This window comes from Harpia harpyja, chromosome 2 (genome assembly GCF_026419915.1).
Source record: "Harpia harpyja isolate bHarHar1 chromosome 2, bHarHar1 primary haplotype, whole genome shotgun sequence".
NCBI classification, from domain to species: Eukaryota; Metazoa; Chordata; class Aves; order Accipitriformes; family Accipitridae; genus Harpia; species Harpia harpyja.
The window spans coordinates 73,723,264-73,742,618 of NC_068941.1; the positions used below are offsets into that span (position 1 = coordinate 73,723,264).

A 19,355-nucleotide genomic window follows, 5' to 3' on the forward strand; every position below is an offset into this window, starting at 1 on the left:
TACTTACTGTTGACTTTTGCTTATGCCTTTTTACAGAATCATGAAGTTTCATTTTTGATGGTAAATGGGATTCATCCTCCTGCATCTCCCTAAATTTATCATTATCAGACTGCATAAAAATATATACATAATAAGTTATAGCATACAATTACTGATCCATAAAAAAAAAGGACAAATAGCTGAATACAGAGATTAGATACTGCATTTTCACAGCAAAAAAGAAAAAAAAAAACCAAAACAAAAAAGAAACACAGTCACTGTGGTAACAATTACAATGATTTTATATTTATTTTAAAAGGGTACATCTAATTATTACTTAACTCCTTTCTCCTTTGGGTCAAGAAATAGACTGCAGAGTATCAAGAAATGGTTCACTGCATAAATGTTAGCTTACTTTCTTCACTGCTGATGAGATCATTGTTTCTGCACTCCCAAACACAAGCAACCACATGCTAATTTCCAAACACAAGCAACCACATGCTAATTTCCACAAGGGGGAGAAATGGGGTACCAACACAATATTGTCTGTCTACAAAAGCGGCAGCAGTGGCAAGGGTGCTGCTGACAGACACTGCTGACCAGGGAAGGGAATCAAGGAGCTAAGGCCAGCTTCTTACATAGCCCCTGCTGCAATCAGCAAAAACCTATTTAGTATTATTCAAAAAAGGTGGTGTCCATTGCTTGGGTGCTTAAATATAGACTTGATTATTTGTTTTGTTCTCTCTCAAACAATTATTGCTAGGCTACTGTAAAACTGTATGGGTGATACTACTCTACCTTTTCAAGAAAGGAGGTAGCACGGTTATCCATTTCCAGTTTTCTGAAGCCTTATCTGTCCCTACACATAGACCACTGTAAACATCACTGGTTCAGGGGTTGCTTCAGCAAGTTCACTGAAGCGCTTCAAAGTGATTTTCATCAGGCTCAGCCAACATAAACACATCTAACCTTCTATCTGTTTTTCCTCCTTGTGGCCTGAATTCTTAGATTAAGGGAAGACATTTCTCAAGTTTACATCTATTCAACCTAAACTTCCAAAATAATAATAGCAAAAAAAAAAAAAAAACTCAAACCCTGGCAATCTGATGGCTACTTGTTTAACAACAAAACAATACTTCATATGTGTGTAAATAAGTACAGGAAACAAAACCAACACACAGAAGGTTTCAGATATACTTTATATAAAATTAGTAACCAACTTAAGGGTATCACTTCAACATTTTCCTAATACAAACATATTAAAACAATACTACTTAACTGAAAGCTACGACAATTACTTTTTATGAGGCAACACTGCCAAAAACCTTCCCACAACCTATGTGAATAGGTAATTCTCTCCTAGACAAGCAATTTAGCCAGGCTAATTCATATTATTTGGAATTCCAGATAAAAACATCACTGCTACATGCTGTTATTTTCCAGGCATACATGTTCTTTGGAACACATTTTCTACAGGCAAGCAAAGTCTTTGTGAATTCTGAAGAACATCTGGGTGCAAGTTCTGCACAGGCACGTCCTTTATTATTTTTTTAATACTAAATCCATTTTCTAACAAAGAATGCTTATACTAAAAAACCCTGAATATAAAATAGTAACAAGGAAATACAATACAGTACAATAACATAAAGTTAATATCCAGCCTTTAGCAATTACACTGTGCGAATTTATATAGAGCTATAATACAGTGGTCCTTTGTTACAATAACTTTTAAATACTTCAAGGCATCTTAAGCAACAGAAGTCATGAATTTGTAAATGCCAGAAGTTTCACATGATGTCTGTACTACAATGAAAGCAAATTATTATTGTTAAATATGTACATTAAAAGCAATAATCAGAAAGGTTCCTTCCCAGTTACTAATTCAAACAATAGTATAATTTTGATCCCATTAAAATAAATGAAATTGATCTTCAAGACTATGTGCAGTCTTTGATTTATTTCATGTTTCACACTCACTTTCTTGTTATCAGAATAGCAAGACACAATGCACCTTCTTACCGCTTTATCCAATCTGAAATCTGTTTTCCTTTCTCTGATGCTTTTTAAACGCCTTGGTCGTGGACTAGGGTCTTCTTGCAATAAAGTAATTTCTGCTTTTGACTAAGCAAACAAAAAAAAAATGCTTAGCTATAACAGAAATACAGTAAGACCAAAGCTACAATAATTCCCAGGAACTCAACAACTTACGCATGTTTGTGTTAGGGACAGAGTCTTTTAACTGTATAATCAGCTTAAGTGATTTTAAAGACCTAGATGTTAATACCCCTTATTAAATGGCTCAGTAAACTTACAAGGAAATCCATTGTTTTGAAAGTAGTGTAAGAATTTTTTTGACAAAAACACAGAAGGATCTTGTAATGATTGTATCATTTGAATTATAAAACAATGATAACTTTTATATTATTACAAACAAATTAAATAAAAACTTTAGAAAAAATACAGCAATAGAAATACACTGGAAAATAACTGTGCTGATGAACAAAGTATTATTTCAGCATTAGAAATAAAAAAGCAGATAGTTAAGATTCACATAGCACTAAGCTATGAAGCAAAATGAAGTGGGTGGTACTTATAAGACTAAAGTCAACTGAACAGGACTTCTGAAGGATTCTCACCCTTGCTGCTTTTAGTTTCTCTCTCATTCGCTCCCTGACAGAAAATTCTGCAAAGCCTGTCCTCGATGTAGAAGGAACAGGTGGCAAGTCTGAAACAGAGAAAACAAAGTAACATGTTTAAATCATGTATTTTCTGAAAGAAACTTAAAATTACGTAAAATAAAACCATATATACCATACAGAGTCCCATGTTCCAACAGAAAGAACTTGCATGAGAAAATGTGAAGCAATGAAACATTTTTTGGAACTCAGACCTTATAGACTATCACTTAAATGCCTTTAACTGCAATGGATCTACCTTTCATTATACACTATGAACCACCTTAAGTAAAGCATATACACACTTTTTTTCTATTAAAAATACATCAAGAATTACCTGGCATTTTACAAGCTGTTAGTCAGAGCTGTCTAGATTTAATTTTGAATGGTGATGTGCTATAAATCCTGATACAGGTTTCATCGGAGCAGTAAAGCATTTACAGGCTTGCTTCCTTTTTCAGCTTAGAGCTACCTGCTTTTTGTAGTGACAAAATATTAATTTCTCCAGCTGTGTTTTCGTGCTATAGCTCTAGAACAATCAAGAGACTAAGATGCATTTTACCCTGTCCCACACATGACTGACAGCATCATCAAGTAACTTCGCATTTCACACACAAGCTACTCTCAGCTCTACTTGTGCCACCCCTCTGGAATCAACAGATCATCTCCTCCAAGCTCAAGAGCAGTCTGTCCCCATACTCAGGAAGTCAAAAGAGACTCATAGGAAGCTACATGGATGAACTAACTCAACTCACACATAAAAAGAAAACTTACAAGAGATGTAAACAGGGACAGGTGAGCTGGGAGGAATACTATGACACTGTCCAATCATGCAGGGATGGTCTTAGGAAAGCCAGAGCCCACCTGGACTTGAATCTGGCAATGGGTGTGATGGCCAGCAACGCAGGATATTACAGGTGTATTAGCAGCAAAAGGAAGACTAGGGAAAATAGTTACCAGCTGCTGAATGGGGCAGGGGACCAGGTGACAGGGGACGCAGAAGACACAAATAATCAGTGCTTTCTTCATCTCAGTTTCTACTGCCATCAGGAAAACCAGGCTCCAGAGACCAGCGGCAAAGCCTGGGGCAGCAAAGTTACCCTCAGCAGAGGAAGATCAAGTAAGCCACATTTAAACAAACTGGGCATATGCAAATCCATGGGTCCTAATGGGATGCTCCCATGAATGCTGAGGGAGCTGGTCACTGTCACCTCAAGGCCACTCTCAATTATCTTTAAAAGATCATGGTGATGATCAAGGGAGGTTCCTGAGGACTGGAAGTGAGCAAACATCACTCCTGTCTTCAAGGAGGGGAATCTGGGGAACTACAGGCTGGTCAGCCTCATCTTGATCCCCAAGGTGATGGAACAAATAATCCTGGAAACCATTGCCAGATATGTTAAGTACAAGACAAAAACTGGGAGTCATCAGCATGGATTTATGAAGGGGAAAAACTAGCTGACCAACAGACAACTTTCTGTGATAATTGGGTTAGTGGATGAAGGGAAAGCAGTGGATGTTGTTTATCACTGTTTCTTGTAACACCCTTACAAAGAAACTGATGAAATATGGACTACATAAGTAGGTGGACTGAAAATTGGCTGAACTGTTGGGCTCAAAGGGTTGTGATCAGTAGTGTTAAGTCCAGCTGGAGGCCATCACTAGAGCTGTACCCCTGGAGCTGATTTCAAACAAAGAAACAAAAAATCCCACAGTCCACCCTCCAACCCCAAGAACTCGTCAAAACTCTACATCCTTTAGGATCAAGTATTCTCTGCTAATCCTGTGAAACATACAAATCTGAGTTTTAAATCAGTGGAATATATTTAGATTTTTTGATAGATAGTAAATACTAGGTTTGGACAATGACTTGGGTAATCATATGATTATGGAAAAGGAGAATTACTGTTTGTTGCAGCCTTTGACTTGCTGCTCCCCCAAAACCCAGGCTTTTCTTCCGTAATTAAAACTGAATGTGAACACATCTTTGATAATCAAACTTATGAGGGCCTCCTTTTCCTTTGAAGGATCGATGGCATTCCTCTCCCTTATCTTTCACACACGAAATCCTTTTAGATTATGATTTCCTCAGGTAGATTCAGTAAATATCAGTAGGGTGACCCTGTACCCTACTGCATTCCCTGATACCTAAATAAAAAGAATGAGTAATTATCCAGTTGTTTACAGAAAAGCTATGCTCTTTGGGTCAGAAATACAAACGGGTGGATACCTACAACCTAACCTCTCATATAAACACAAATGAAAAACATTTTAAATGTACAATATAAATGAGATTGTACACGTAAGCAAATGGCAACGCTTCCAGCAGCTTTATGTATTAAACACAATTATGATCATCTTCTGCACAGTATTTTGAGAAGGTATCCATCTCCTTCTCTTGGATTGCACTACCACTGTAAAAGAGCCAAGGTCATCCTCTTTATAAAAGTCTCCAAAATATTTTTAGCTGAAAACATGGTTTTATATACCTAATAGCTTAGAAATTCATCACTTCGGTATTTTTCTTTTTGAAAGACCTAATTCATTTCTTCATTAACAAAACTGATTCTAGCTACGTAATTGTCTCCCCATCTGCACAGACCTCTTCAGTCTCACTGGAGCCCTGGAGTTCACCTGGAAATTCTCAGGAGCTTACCAAAACTTTAACTTTGACTGATATATGCAATATTAACTTTTTAAAGAGAAATGCTTTACATCCCTTCTAATATGTGGAATGCTCAGATCTTATTTTTTTCTCCTGAACTTTTTAACTAGCTTTTATTTCCAGAAGGAGCTCCATTGTTCCACACAGAACACACTGGTACTTTTATTGGAACAACTGTAAGATGATTATCAGGAGAAAACTGTAGCTCTTTTCGCACATGTGCTTTGTGGTGCATGGCTTTTTTTTTCTTTAATTTTTAATCTGTGAACACATGACACTCTGGGTAAATAAGTTTTTCCAGTTATCTCCACTTATAGAATTATATTACTTGTCAGTTCTTTGAGCCAAACACTGATTTGTTCTTTGCCCTTACAAAAGAACATTGTTTGCCAAGGTCTAAGTAAAGGGTGATTTCAGGTTTATATAAGGCATTAAATTCATGAAAAGGAGATAAAACAGCAAAGGGTAAGGGCTTAAAAGTGGTAATGTCGCACAACATATATCACATTATGGCTAATTCAATATTATTCCAAGAGCTTTACCAGAGGCAGAAAATACTGCATGTTGAATATACAACTTAAACATTTAAAGGCTATGTACTATACCAAAGTCAAAGTGCAATCCAATTTCTAGGATGACCTTAGTCCACTGTCATTTAGAAAAGAAAAAAACATTAAGATAAACCCTACTAATACTAATTCTACTCAGAAACATCAAAAGATTTGGGAGAATCTTAATCTTTTCAAATTACACAATTTACTGCCTGTATTTGTAAAAAAAAGCATTTGTTGTATTTGGAAACTTTCAAAAGAAAGAATAGGCAGGAAGTGAGTATCACTAGCATGAGACACATGAGAAAAGCAAGCATCCATTAACTACTTCCTTACCAAGAGGAATACTAGAGACAGAAATAAGCAAGTACTCAGTAGAGACATTAAGACATGACACACAGAAAAGCCTTTTTGCATTTTGTCTTTTCTAGCGAGGAATGCAGTACGAGTAAGAACAGGGAAAAAATTAATGACAAAACAGAGAACAAGATCTAGATAAATATTCATCAGACTAAGCTAATTAAAAACCATCATTGCAGGGTATCCAATAATGAACTGGCTGCAGCAAAATCAGAAGTCAGTGATTCTGAGAAATGATGGAGAACAGGCAAGTTCCAAAATCCTGGGCAAGTGCCTTTTAAGAAATGGGAAAGAGCGAGCTGCAGAAGCATACACAAGTCAGTCTAACTTCAACTCTACAAAACAGACTCAGCCTACTTGTAAATATCTAAAAACCAGTAAAATAATAAGCAACAGAAGGCCTAGATGAGCCAAGATCGAGACCTATCGAGACAACTTAGTGTTCTTCAACATATATTCTACCCATTCTTGTGAATAATGGAAAAAGCATACATCTCAGCTTTTGAGCCTGCCTTATAGAAAGCATCTCTCAGTAGGAAACATTTTGATCAAATGACGGGGGCGGGGGGAAGGGGGCACATGCAAGTCACTGGAAAACCACATGTAAAAAGATAAGCAAATAACAGTTAATAAATTCAAACCCCATATTGAGTAGGTATTTTCAGGGTCTGACTCGATCTAACACCTTTAAAATATTTATTAATGGTTTGAATGATGGAATAATGTCTGTGTATACAACATGCAGGCAAGAACTGTCAGAAGTCACATTTGCTCAAAGACTGACTTTGAAGAGTTTTTGGAATGGAGAAAAAAATTCAACATCTTTTACAAATTCAAGCCCACAAAAGGCTGTTGCACACAGAAGGGCTCTCTGTGTCTGCTGGAGATGGAAATGATGGACTTTAATTGCAATAAGGAAGGTGGTTACACATTGGAAAAGCTTTTTAACTTTTGGGGTATTCTAGCATTGGAATTGAGTCCCTTAAATAGTTATGGAATCTTCACTGGTGCAAGCTTTTAAGTTAAAAAACAAAACAAAACAAAACAAAAACACACACACCCTCCTCCCCAAAACAACTCAACCAACCAAGAAAACCCCCACCAAAACCAGGTATCAAGACTTAAAGTTGAAATGACTTAAGGGGGAAAGTTGGTCTAAAGTTACCTTATGATTTCCCTTCTGTGACTTTTTTCTACCATTGTATTCTGTTCAGTTAGTGCGTAAAAACATGTTCTATTTCATTGGAGCAAATGCTTCAATTCAGTTCCATTCTGATAAATGAAAACTAGAAAGAAACAGATTAGAATCTGTTTTTGATCTTCTGAAGTACTTGACAATTGCTTGTAAACATTTCCAGACAAGCCAGGTTAAAGTGAATGAACAGTGTGAACATGCAAAATTAGGGCAAAAACAATCTGCCACTACTTTAAGCACCTCTTAAAGCATCAGAACTCATGATCTGTATGCAGAATACTGCATGAATGAATCAGTTCCTTGCGACAACAGGGGAATTATCCTTTCTACACGTAATGAAAAACATTTTAAGGCTTTAGTAGTTGCAGTAAAATTAAGTCAATGCACCAATTATTGTGGGATCCTGTGGCTCCTTGACAAAACGACCACATAAAAAAAGATTTTTGTTACTTTATTTCTCTGTACATATACTTTTGTCCTGTTTATGTGAATAGGCTCTGCAGCCAACTAATTTGTGCTTAACTTCAAAATATATTTGTGAAGTGAAAGAATAAGACTGATATCCATGACAGCATTACTTCGTAGGATAACCATTACAGGCCTGTATCAAAAAATTTCACACCACATTTTACACTGGAAGTGTCATTATCCTACAATAGCTCCATATTTTACTTCGGGCAGACCTAATAAGCTTGCTGGATAGTCAAACCAAAATTAAGCCAAACTGAGAACCTGAAAATGTCATCTATTAAATTTCTCCCTTGATTTCACGTGTACTGGGAGGAGCCCAAACCCACTAGATCTCTGTGTGGCTTCAAAGCTCTCTGCACTGACACAGACCCAGAACTGCTGCCAGTATCTCGACACCAGTCCCATATCTGAAGGGGATGCAGAAACCAGGCGTGAGGGCAAGCAGGCAGACAGCAATTTATGCTGTGACTAAGCACCAGCTACCTGAAAGAAAACAGAGAATAGTAACTTCCAGCATAGGTCCTAGAAATACTTTTGTATTTTTCATGGATACAATCATTGCATAAATGCATAGTAAGACACTCCAGAAACTGCAACCAAATAACTAACAACTTCAAAAAACCCCAAAATGGAGAAAAAGATCTTGTAACACTGTAGTTGTCCTGGCTTCACAAGGGAATAACTATCAGACATGGGGTTTTTATTTAAAGCAATTCTTCTTTTGCAAGTCTTATTTATTAGTCTGACTAGCGGACTGACATATAGCCAAGTCTTTCCATTTAAGAAAGGTATACAGGCATCTAAGCACATGCATAATTAGATTATAGTAAAATAATAAATTTCTGCAAACAGACTGCATTAAAAAATAGCAGACACTGACTGAACGCTTGAAAGACTAATAGGGACAAACACAGACTATGATGAATATTAAGTGAAGAAACAGTTGATGGCTATGTTTCAAAATAAGTTTGCCATTGTGGGACCAGAATGAGAAAATGATCATACCATGCTAGCATAAAATAAACTGAGTATTTGAGGGACATCACAAATTGATAATTCCACAAACTTTACCTACTTCCCACTTGTGTTAAAATACAGCTTCCTTTTCATAAAAAGGGGTGGGGTGGGGGCACGTATACCTTTAACACCAGAAATTTAACATAACCAATGAAAAAATATGGTGACAACCATGACAAACTAAAAAGGCCTAGGAACAGAGGCAATGTATTATCACAGGCACTAAAGCAAAAGCAAAACAAAATAGTAGTGGAAACAGCCTATGTAGAATTTTTCAATGGCACCTGGAAAATGGGGCGGGGGTGGGGGTATGTTACATTGGGTGTGTGTTACATTTTATTATTTTTTTTATATGGTTAGTTATCACTTGCCAAGGCAATTATAAGCAGAAATTCATACACAGATCATCAGCCTATTAAAGGCAGTGAGGAACTGAAATGAAACCTACTTTCACCTTATGACTGGGCAACACAATAGGAAACACCAGTGTCAGCATATTCAAAAGCTTAATATACAGAAGATGAAAATTTAAATTATTTATAAATCTGTCAAGACTGAATTCGGGGGGGGGGGGGGGGGAACCTGAAATAAGTTTCGGATGGATGCATGAAGACTCCAGCTCAAGGTGCAGTCTTTCTCAAAATTTAAGATGTAAATTTAAAAAAATAAGTCAGATGGATAAATTATACTGCAATTAAGTAAACCAATCATACAGTCTATTCAGAATACTACATGCAGTACTTTTCACTCGATCATACAAAATTAGCAGAATTACAGGGATTTCAGAAGCAGCAACAAGAACAAGTAACAGAGCAAAATATTTAATAAAACATCACATAAGGAAACTAATGGCTAGTTTTAGAGTACTGCTCTGCTGTTCTGTTTATTCTTGGAAAATGAGCTTTTGTTAAAAAAAAAACAACCATCACTAGAGGGTGTCTCTTGATTTCTCCATGCAATCAATTCTGAAAACTGTTTGGACTCTATCTGTCAACAGCATATCACTTCCCAGCACAAGTTGGCCCAGTGAGACTCAAAAGACATTCAAAAGAAAAGTACACAGACCTTGAAAGAGCAGGAAACATCACTAAATTGTAGATGTCTGTAAAAAATACCATATTTTGCTAAAATGAGTTTAATGACAACACATACTTTTTATTTTGATAAACCTTGATACTGATGAAAAACTAAGTATGTTTATAGTCCACTGGATTTTTGTTTTATTGACTTTTTAATACTCTGTTCTTAATTAGCTCTTTTATGCATCCTATTTAGGTAAGCCCATACAACCATGCAGCAAGATTCACAACATTAATGTTGTCCTAAGTATTTAACAGGAACGTTGCAGATTCTGCTGAAGAAATTCAAGATTACTTTTCAAGTACCAACAACTTCTCTTCTTTCCAAGCCCGGAATGCAGTCAGACATTCACTTCTAACAGCTTCCCACTGTATCACTGTCTCGCACTCTCCCACTTGTGAGTATTTCACACCCGACAGTTAAAATAGCCCATCAATAAATCCATACACAGTCATAAGCACGAATAACACTTCAAGCACAAAATACGACGTTCACGTTCAAATATGTAAACACTGCATGTCTACAGTAACACCTGCGAAAAATGTTGTGCGTTTTATGTAAGAACATTTCATAATCTACTCATATTTAAATACCATAGGAGCATGTCTTTCGAGCGCAGCGCTCTGACTGTACGCATAACCCTCCGAGCTGACTTGGCTCACGACGGGCACCCCTCCACCCCTGCTCTAATACTGCGGATGAAAAGCGAGCTTCAGGAAGCTCTTCAAGGGCAAGAGTAATTCGCGCGCACCACGCCCCTCCCCTCACGCGTGGATGCCGCAGCACTCCCCCCGTGCGTGAGCTGAGCTGAAGGCAATCTCAGCGTGGAAACGCCCGAGCCCAGTAACACCGCCGCGGCCAGGGCAGGCTGTCCCTCCGGCCCGGGACACCGCCGCCGCCGGGCCGCCCGCGGGGCGCCGGAGCCGCCGCCGGCTCAGGGCCACGTGGAGCATGGCGGAAGCGCGCGCCGCCCCGGCCCGGCCCCGCCCCGGCCGTCGGGAAGTCACTCACCCCGCAGTGCCTGAGGGGCAGCGCCAGACGGGCCTGCCGCCATGCCGGTACGGCTCCTTTCCTCCGCCCGCGGCTCGGGGGGACCGACGGCCTCCGGCAGCTGCGGGGGGACAGAAAGAGACGGCGCATGAGCGAGGGGAGCCGAGACAGGACGGGAAGGGAGCCCGCCGCCTGCAGCCGCCGCCGTTGGGACCCCCACACTGAGGGGGAGAGAGCCAGCACGCGTGCGCGCCGCCCGTGCCGGCGCCCTGCGCGCATGCGCGGTAGCGGCCGCAGCCGCAGCCCGCCGGCGGAGGGTGCCCCTGAGGCGGCCGCCAAAGCTGGGCACGGGGTGAGAGGCGGGACGCGGAACGGAGGATGCTCACCGATTTCTTTCTCCTGTGCCTGCGAGTTGTCAAGGTCCTCCTCAGCCTTTCCACCTGAGCAGGGTCCTCACCCAGGAACTCCTCCTTTCACAGAGAGAGAGCGAGCTACGCTGTGGGATAGAGGCTGGTCTTGCCCCCAGACCCACGGAAGTAACCTCTGGTCTATCAAAATACCCGACTTGAGCAGTTTTCTGCAGACATATATGTTCTACTGATGCCATTGGCAGGCTATAGTCCTGATGCTGACTGACGTTAGCACCCACTGCTGTTTGTTAGCAAGGTTAAACCTTACTGAGAGGTGTAAAGCATCTTGCCTTATCTTTACAGTTTATCTCCTCATACCACAAAGACGTTTCTTGGGCTTTTTTCCCCCCTTCTGACATTTTATTGATAGCACCAGTCACAGTTTAAACATGATCACTTCAAAAGCATTTCTACTGGTGAAAAAACAGGGTGACTTTCTGTTTTTGCAACCTACTCAAGACTAAATATATTTAACCAGTAATTTGAAGATAATTTAATCAACTAAGTGTTGGATCAATATGAAATAGAATAAAAAAATGCACATTAAAGGTGCCTATTTCACAGCATACGGTATCTATGATTGCAATGTATTTGCACAGGAATGAATAATGATGCAAACCTGCATTAATTAGAACAGTACTGACTGATCTAGGGTTAACAAGAGCTTACAAGACACTCTTGACTTACTTATTTCACTTTTTGCAGTTACACATACAAAAGATTCCTATTACTCTCAGTGGAAAACCATCATATGCCATTTTTGTCTCAACTAGTCAGGTGACACTAACCTCCATGATTATCATCTGGGATTCTTCACTGCGGTTCATCTGGCTGGTGGCTGACACCTGGCTGTCACAAGCAATGCAGCAATTACTCATGAGAGATATGCTTTAATACGTGCCTAATGATCATGAGATAACATTCGATATAACCTTTGCACCCTGAACACTCAAATGACACGCCATTTACCATAGAGCCTTAGTACTTAAAAAAACCCATATTTTTTTCAGAATGGAATGGTTAAAAAAAAAGCATCCATTTACTTAATTATTCCATATAACAGTGGATAATGTGGGCCTGTACACACTGTATGAACACTCCTGTTACATTTTGTTCTAATAAAAAACCCATCTACAGTCCATAAAGTCAGCTGCAAGACTCTGATCACCGAGACATGTTCAATCCCTTTTTTCCTCCGCTTCCAGCACTGGGCTTGGTTGGGGTTTCAATTTTACCAAACCTGGAACCCACCAAATCACTTCAGCTTTGTTTACACTAGAAAGTCGCTGTATTTGATTACAAGCATTTAGGAAATTTTTTAATTTGTATCTGTGCAACTCAATTCATTGCTACTATTACTGCAGGTTCCTGTCCTGCTTTACCTTTAATTGTCAGGAAAGCAACCTCAGCTGTACTTGTTCCCTGCACAAAGCTTGTGCCAACGTAGCTGCGCCTGTGCAAAACCTGAGTGGCAATGTACTGAGCTAACAGATGAAGTAACTTGCAACAGCTTAATTTTTTCTGGATTTCAAAATCCCCATGAAACAACTCACGGGAGTAAAACATGGGTCCTTTTTCTGTACCTGGCTAAATCTCCTCTGGCAAGAGGGCTAACTGAGGCCTGCACAGGTCAGCTGTTGTTTCCCCATCACTTCTTTGTACTGGGTATGTACAGGCTCATGCATACTCACCTCAAGAAGTGCTTCCAGCCCAGGCTAGAATATGAAGAGTGATCTTCATATTCCTTTTTATCTCTTAGGAGATGCCTAATAAAAAAGCAGAAGCAGCAGGGGAGGAGCAATGTGGTTACCTCCTGCCTGAGGCTTAGCCCTTACCAGCTACTAGCTCCAAGGATTTTCAGGTTTCTAAATAAGTCTCAACTAGCACAGGGAGCTGCATGCGCCCTAAACAAGTGGTTTTCTTAGATAAATGTGACTATCTCCCAAACCACTTGTGCATTCGCCTCAGCACCAATTTCCTCAGTATCTCGCACCAGGGCTAAGGGTGATGTACCCAAAAATGGCAGCATTTCCTTGCTGCAGGCAAGGTTCATCAAATACCCTCTTCGTGGCACAAAAAAATATAGCATTGCAAGAAGCAGCAGCATTTTTATTGCTTAGCACATAAAGCTCTTTTTCATATCAAGCTTTGTGTATCAAATTTAAATAGTCTTTCCTAAAGGCACATGTAAATGGAGAATGCTGGCAACATAGCAGAAGGGCCTTATGGCCGCTTTCTTTAACAATTTTCTAGCATTTCTTGAAGTTAAGTACTATAGCAGGCACTTTAAAATGTAGTAAACAACTGGATGCAAGAACTATAAAGCTCTCCATTAGCTCAGAGGCAGTTTCCAAAGCACTAAAACTAATAACAGAAACACAGTGAAGATTCTCTCACTCCTATTTAAAAAAATAATGACATCAAAAGTACCTAGAAAATAATTTTGGATTCTTAAACCTGTCTCATTCATGAAAACACGCAGAATGTGGTGATACTGAAACAGATCTAAAGGAAAATGTTTCCTACCTGGGTTTTCTTTTACAGCAGCTTCCAGAGTAGTCAAGAGCCAAGCACAACTCTCCCCCTAGCAACAAAGCCTCAGCTTTGCTTTTTAAAGAGCAAGAGTCAGATTCTCCTGCTTAAGCCACTGAAACAGTTCCGGAATACTTCTTTTTTGTAAACAATTTCTTTTACACTAAAAGGGAAAGTAATGAATAAAGTATGGGGAGGATGAAGTGATTGCAGCTTCTGCAAACAGCAGTGCATTTCAGTTACTGCAGTGACTTGAAAAAAAAAATCCATAGTATGTTTTTGCTTATTTCCTCCTAGCTTTAAGTACCTAACTTTGCTAAATTATCTGACAATTTCTGTGTACTTCTTCTGCAGGTAGAGGAGAGGCACAGACTATTCTTGGAACGTGTACGATTCAGAGCAGTGATTTCTGAGTATCAGTCATTGCGGAAGAGCCTGTCTCACTCTGTTGACTAAAGGGAGATGGTTAAACCTCTAATTCAGACTATATGCCAACATTCCAGCAAGTAAATATTTTTTTTTTTATTAATTTCCCTCTGAAAAAAGTCCCTGACATCAGTCATGTAGGGATAAATCCTTCAAGTGGATGGTTAGTAGCCAGTTGTTTTCCAAGTGCTGTCTCTGTTTTCCAATGCATTAAAAGTACTCGGGAGTATTAACTGAAGCTGTATTAAGGGGACAACGATGCATTATTCTTTACAGCTGACCTTTACAAATCAGCATAAGCCTCAGCAAACTTCTTAGCATGTCATTTTGGGGAAAAATAATGGGAAACATAGCAGAGTTAAAAAGGGTATAATCTCTCAGCAGCTGTAATTTGCAAACACAGGCTTTTTGCCACACCAGGATTAAAAAATATATCCATAAATGCTCTGAGTCTGGGGAAGACAGATCCTGAAACCAAAGTAAGACGAATCATAACTTTATAAAGTTATAAATATACTTTAATACTTCCATGGCAGAAAAAAGAAGGATATAAAGGCTTCATTAGGGTTGTTCTAGAGCCTGCTTAAAGGGAAATACAATCCTTAAGCCCTGGTTAGAGAAGCGGTGGAGGGATGGGTTATCTGCTTGTGAAATGCTCACAACCAGCTTATGTAGATACTAGGAATGGCAGAAATGTCAGCACTATCAGACAGCTTGTAGAAATGTGGATTGTCTTATATATAATTCCTAATTTGTATAGGTACAAAGCAATTTATAGTTTTCCTATCAAATCTGGAGAGGGCTCTTTTCTGCTGCACTGGATTGTTCACAAGGTAATTTCTTACATTAACATGTGTATTAGTATCTTTAGTACAACCAGAATAAACAGTATTGCTGATACTAAATGGAGTTGTTATTAAACCTATTTATAATTGTCTTTATATAAACAGTCCCTATAACATCTGAAGGTCTATTACTGCAAAGTTTTAGTAGCTGGAATCACATGAAAAGAGATGGCTAAATTGTTTCCCGTTTCTGAATACTGTTGTAAGAAGGAGGTCATGGGAAGAAGTAAACAGTCATAGATAAAAAGATTGGGAGTATGCACTTTTAATTACTAAAAGAGGAACTGTCACAGCTAGAAGACACCTGACATGACAACAGCTTTCAAGAATGGGAAAGAAATGTAATCAAAAGACAGGTTTCTTAGGGTAACATATACAGTACACAATCTCCGTTATCTGCTAAGTCTTACTGTATGTGGGACTTCAGAAATGATCCAGTGGGTGAACCTTCATACAAAGTTTTGGCAGGGACTCAGGTTCAACATCTTGTTTTGCTAATAAGTCTGTCCCAACAATTTATTTCAGTCTCAGAAACAGTTGTACAAACAGTTTAAATGATGGGCAAATATGAACAGCGTTATATAAGGAACATTACTATAATACCCTAAAGGAGCAGTGGGGGACCTTGGCTTCACAGGATGGAAAGCTGCTTAAAAACACATGTCAGTACAATGACCCTACTCACAGGAGACATACAGAATTCAAACCACATATGTTTCCTGAGGCGGGGAACAACTCATTTATCTTGGTCAGCATTATAAAAACAAAGGCAAGCCCAATGTCATTGGTTACACTGGACAACAGATTTAGTGCTCCAAATATGATGAAGTGAGCTGCTCTGCCCTGTTAAGTGTGACACTGTCACACTTAGGCAAAAACCGTTGTGGTGTCAATGATGGTCAAGGATGGCCTTTAGCACAGGCAGGGTAGGTGGCAGCTTGTAGTGACCACGGTGCAGGTTGCCCCAGGAGTGGGCAGGCTAAGGGATCGCAGACCCCAAGTTCGGCATTAAAACAGTTTTAAAATGAATAGTGGACAATGAACGGTAGAGTTTATTCTCAGGCTTTCAGGATAATGTAAGGTTTGGATTGCTATATATGCCTCTTTTGACCTGCCTAGAATCAAAGCCAAAACTTGTAAAAACAAATTAAAATAGAAGTGAAACTGCAAATCTTACAAGCCATGTACAAAATCTACAGAATATGAGTACATGTTGCTGTGTTCTTAGAATAGGAATTTCAAGTACTATGTGCAACTCTACAGTGATCCCAGTTTCAGGGGGGTTACAAACAAGGAAGAACAAACTCTGCTCATCTTGATTATTTTAAACTGATTGCACCTTACTCCAACATGACAGAAATCACAAATAAAATTTCCTGAAATTTGTCACACGTGATTTAGAAATGTGTGTTCGCGTACCAGAACATGTGACAGAGTGTGGGTGAATACAGGTAGTGCGTGGAAGGGACATCAGCATCAGTGAGAGGCAAGTTTTCAGATTATTAAAGAGATTGTTCTTCAACTCAAAAATTTTAAATCCCTTCCACTGTCTTCCGAACCTAGGAATAACACTTTGTTGCAAGTAGAGAAAGAAAAGGCACTGCTGGTACATTTCTTTCATACAATTCACTCGTTTCTAGAAATCCCATCTGCTTCTTGCTAAAAATTGCTTGCTTTAGAGGCAGCTGAGAATCATACTTCGTTCATGTTTTTCAAGAATTCAGTAGTTTTTGACCCTTTGTTAACATGACATAAACAAGGCTATTCTTTCACAGAGATGGTTTTACAAATATTGTGTTACGTTTTGTATTATGGTTAGGATTTTGACAGGTGCTTTAAAGTTGAAAAGAAACAAATTTATGATTTTTTTTTGGTATAAGAAGAAACACTCCAGGATACATTCAGGTTCTCTATACCTAAAATTAAGTATCCTTAAAAAATTCAGTATTTTATATATACTTGAGTGTGTTGAATTTGGAGGCATGAGAGGATTATCTAGCCCACCTTAATACACTGTAAAATTTTCTGGAGGACAGCCTAGTTACTGCAGTTGAAGTTGTCCCAGGAGGAACTTGAGCAATACTTTATGAAAGGTCTGACAAGAAGTCACTTCCATCATTATAAGGGTACTTCTATGTTCTCATCAATCCACATCTTCTCTCTAATTGTGAGACATATAAATTGCCAAATTAAATTACACCAATTTTTCCACTTAGTGGATTGTTCTTTAAGAGGAGACATCTTATTTAACTTTTGCCATCCCAAAGTTAAAGGCTAACCTAAGTTAGTCATGTAGATACATGTAATGTGAAGAGACAGGTACCTCCAGATTCCTCCTTTCTTAAAGTAGGTGTCTAACACAGTGTCATCCAAACAGAGATTTACCCCACCTATTTCTTTGCACTGATGACGGAAGAGCTAACAACTAATTTAGCCTAGGCAATGATCTTTGAGCTTTTAGATATTAAAGTCAGGTAAGATAACTTTTATACTAATACTTGCTGATGCAGGAACAATCTGCATAAAGGAAAAATCTCCTTCCACCTCTTCCAGCAGCTAGCTGCTGGATTGTACCAAAATAATTATACTCAGAATTGAGGGATATAAGCCAAATGCCAAATAATCCAAGACACCTTTTTCTTTTTATATATTTACTATTAAAAGATATGTGTATAATATGTCTAATTAATTTTTCTTTTACTTTAGGTAATAACTTTCATGAATTGATCTGATGTATTCAGCTAGGACAAAACCAAGTATCAGAGACTGAGAATTTCATGAGAGTACTTGCAAGTTTCTTCATGCCAACATGAGGAAGAATCAAGCCTCTGAAATTCAGAAATACTGACGTAACCTCAGTTTGGAGTGTTGACTTACAGGGAAGTGAATATAACCTCTAAATGCTCTCTGAGCTGAAGTCTAAATGGTTTATACTGAAAGGAATAAATTGTTTCTTAAAAGCAATGTAACACTCATTGAGAAAGATTGTGGTATATTGCTGTCTCAAGTCTATTTTTCTCCTGTTTACTATCATGTATTATTTCTTGGATGGGATTCATCACATCCTGAAATAAATATATAAAGTAAGCCACATTTCCACATAAAACTGAAGTTGCTACTGACCAAATTGCTTAGTACAGCATCAGTATAGTTATCCTGAGTATGAATTACCTGCCAATGGATAAATTAAACCAATTAGTGAAAAGTAAATTATTCAGTAAGTGTCTTACTGAATGAACATGAACTGAACATAGTGTGTGACCTGTGGAAAGTAAATAAAAATAAAGTATTATGCAAACTGCACCACCTAATGAAACATACTTGGTAGGGAATGAAATAAGCTGCTTGACAGTTTTATATATTTTTGCATATCCCAAAAGTACATAAATGGTGAGTCCTGGTTTCAGCTGGGATAGAGCTAATTGTCTTCCTAGTAGTTGGTATAGTGCTATGTTTTGGGTTCAGTATGAGAAGAATGTTGATAACAAACTGATGTTTTCAGTTGTTGCTAAGTAATGTTTATACTAAGTCAAGGATTTTTCAGTTTCTCATGCCCAGCCAGCAAGAAGGCTGGAGGGGCACAAGAAGTTGGGAGGGGACACAGCCAGGGCAGCTGACCCAAAGTGGCCAAAGGGGTGTTCCACACCATGTGATGTCAAGCCCAGTATATAAACTGGGGGGAGTGCGGGTGGGGGGATCGCCACTCAGGGACTAACTGGGCGTTGACGGCGGGTGGTGAGCAATTGCATTGTGCATCATTTGTATATTCCAATCCTTTTATTATTGCTGTTGTCATTTTATTAGTGTTATCATTATCATTATTAGTTTCTTCTTTTCTGTTCTATTAAACCGTTCTTATCTCAACCCACAAGTTTTACTTCTTTTCCCGATTTTCTCCCCCATCCCACTGGGTGTGGGGGGGAACTGAGTGAGTGGCTGCATGGTGCTTAGTTGCTGGCTGGGGTTAAACCATGACATGGTGTTAGGTAGATTTTAAAAGATTTGAAGAATGTAGATAATGTTCTCAGTATTGATATCTATTAGTAACTATTTCCTCTACATTGTATGAGCATTGTGAAAAATTCTTTAGGACCTATTGCTCCTGAAAAAATTGTACGGCAACCTAAACTGTATGGACATGAATACCAGTAGTGAAGAA

At 38.8% G+C, this 19,355-nt stretch overlaps 1 protein-coding gene across 6 annotated transcripts in view; it reads right to left on the reverse strand.

The window, feature by feature from the left end:
• CC2D2A (coiled-coil and C2 domain containing 2A) overlaps positions 1–12,237 on the reverse strand; it is a 64,483-nt gene extending 52,246 nt beyond the window's left edge. For 4 of the 6 annotated variants that reach the window (XM_052780448.1, XM_052780446.1, XM_052780447.1 and 1 more), the window contains exons 1-6: positions 12,182–12,237; positions 11,370–11,453; positions 11,005–11,104; positions 2,616–2,704; positions 1,999–2,100; positions 8–109 (exon numbers count right to left, since the gene is read on the reverse strand). In XM_052780448.1, coding sequence (XP_052636408.1) covers positions 8–109; positions 1,999–2,100; positions 2,616–2,704; positions 11,005–11,104; positions 11,370–11,453; positions 12,182–12,220 — 516 coding nt within the window. In that variant the 5' untranslated portion in view covers positions 12,221–12,237. Of the gene's footprint in view, positions 1–7; positions 110–1,998; positions 2,101–2,615; positions 2,705–7,395; positions 7,517–11,004; positions 11,105–11,369; positions 11,454–12,181 lie in introns of those variants that run through there. The other 2 variants (XM_052780449.1, XM_052780450.1) reach the window with 2 other exon arrangements.
• Between the last annotated feature and the right edge of the window lie 7,118 nt (positions 12,238–19,355).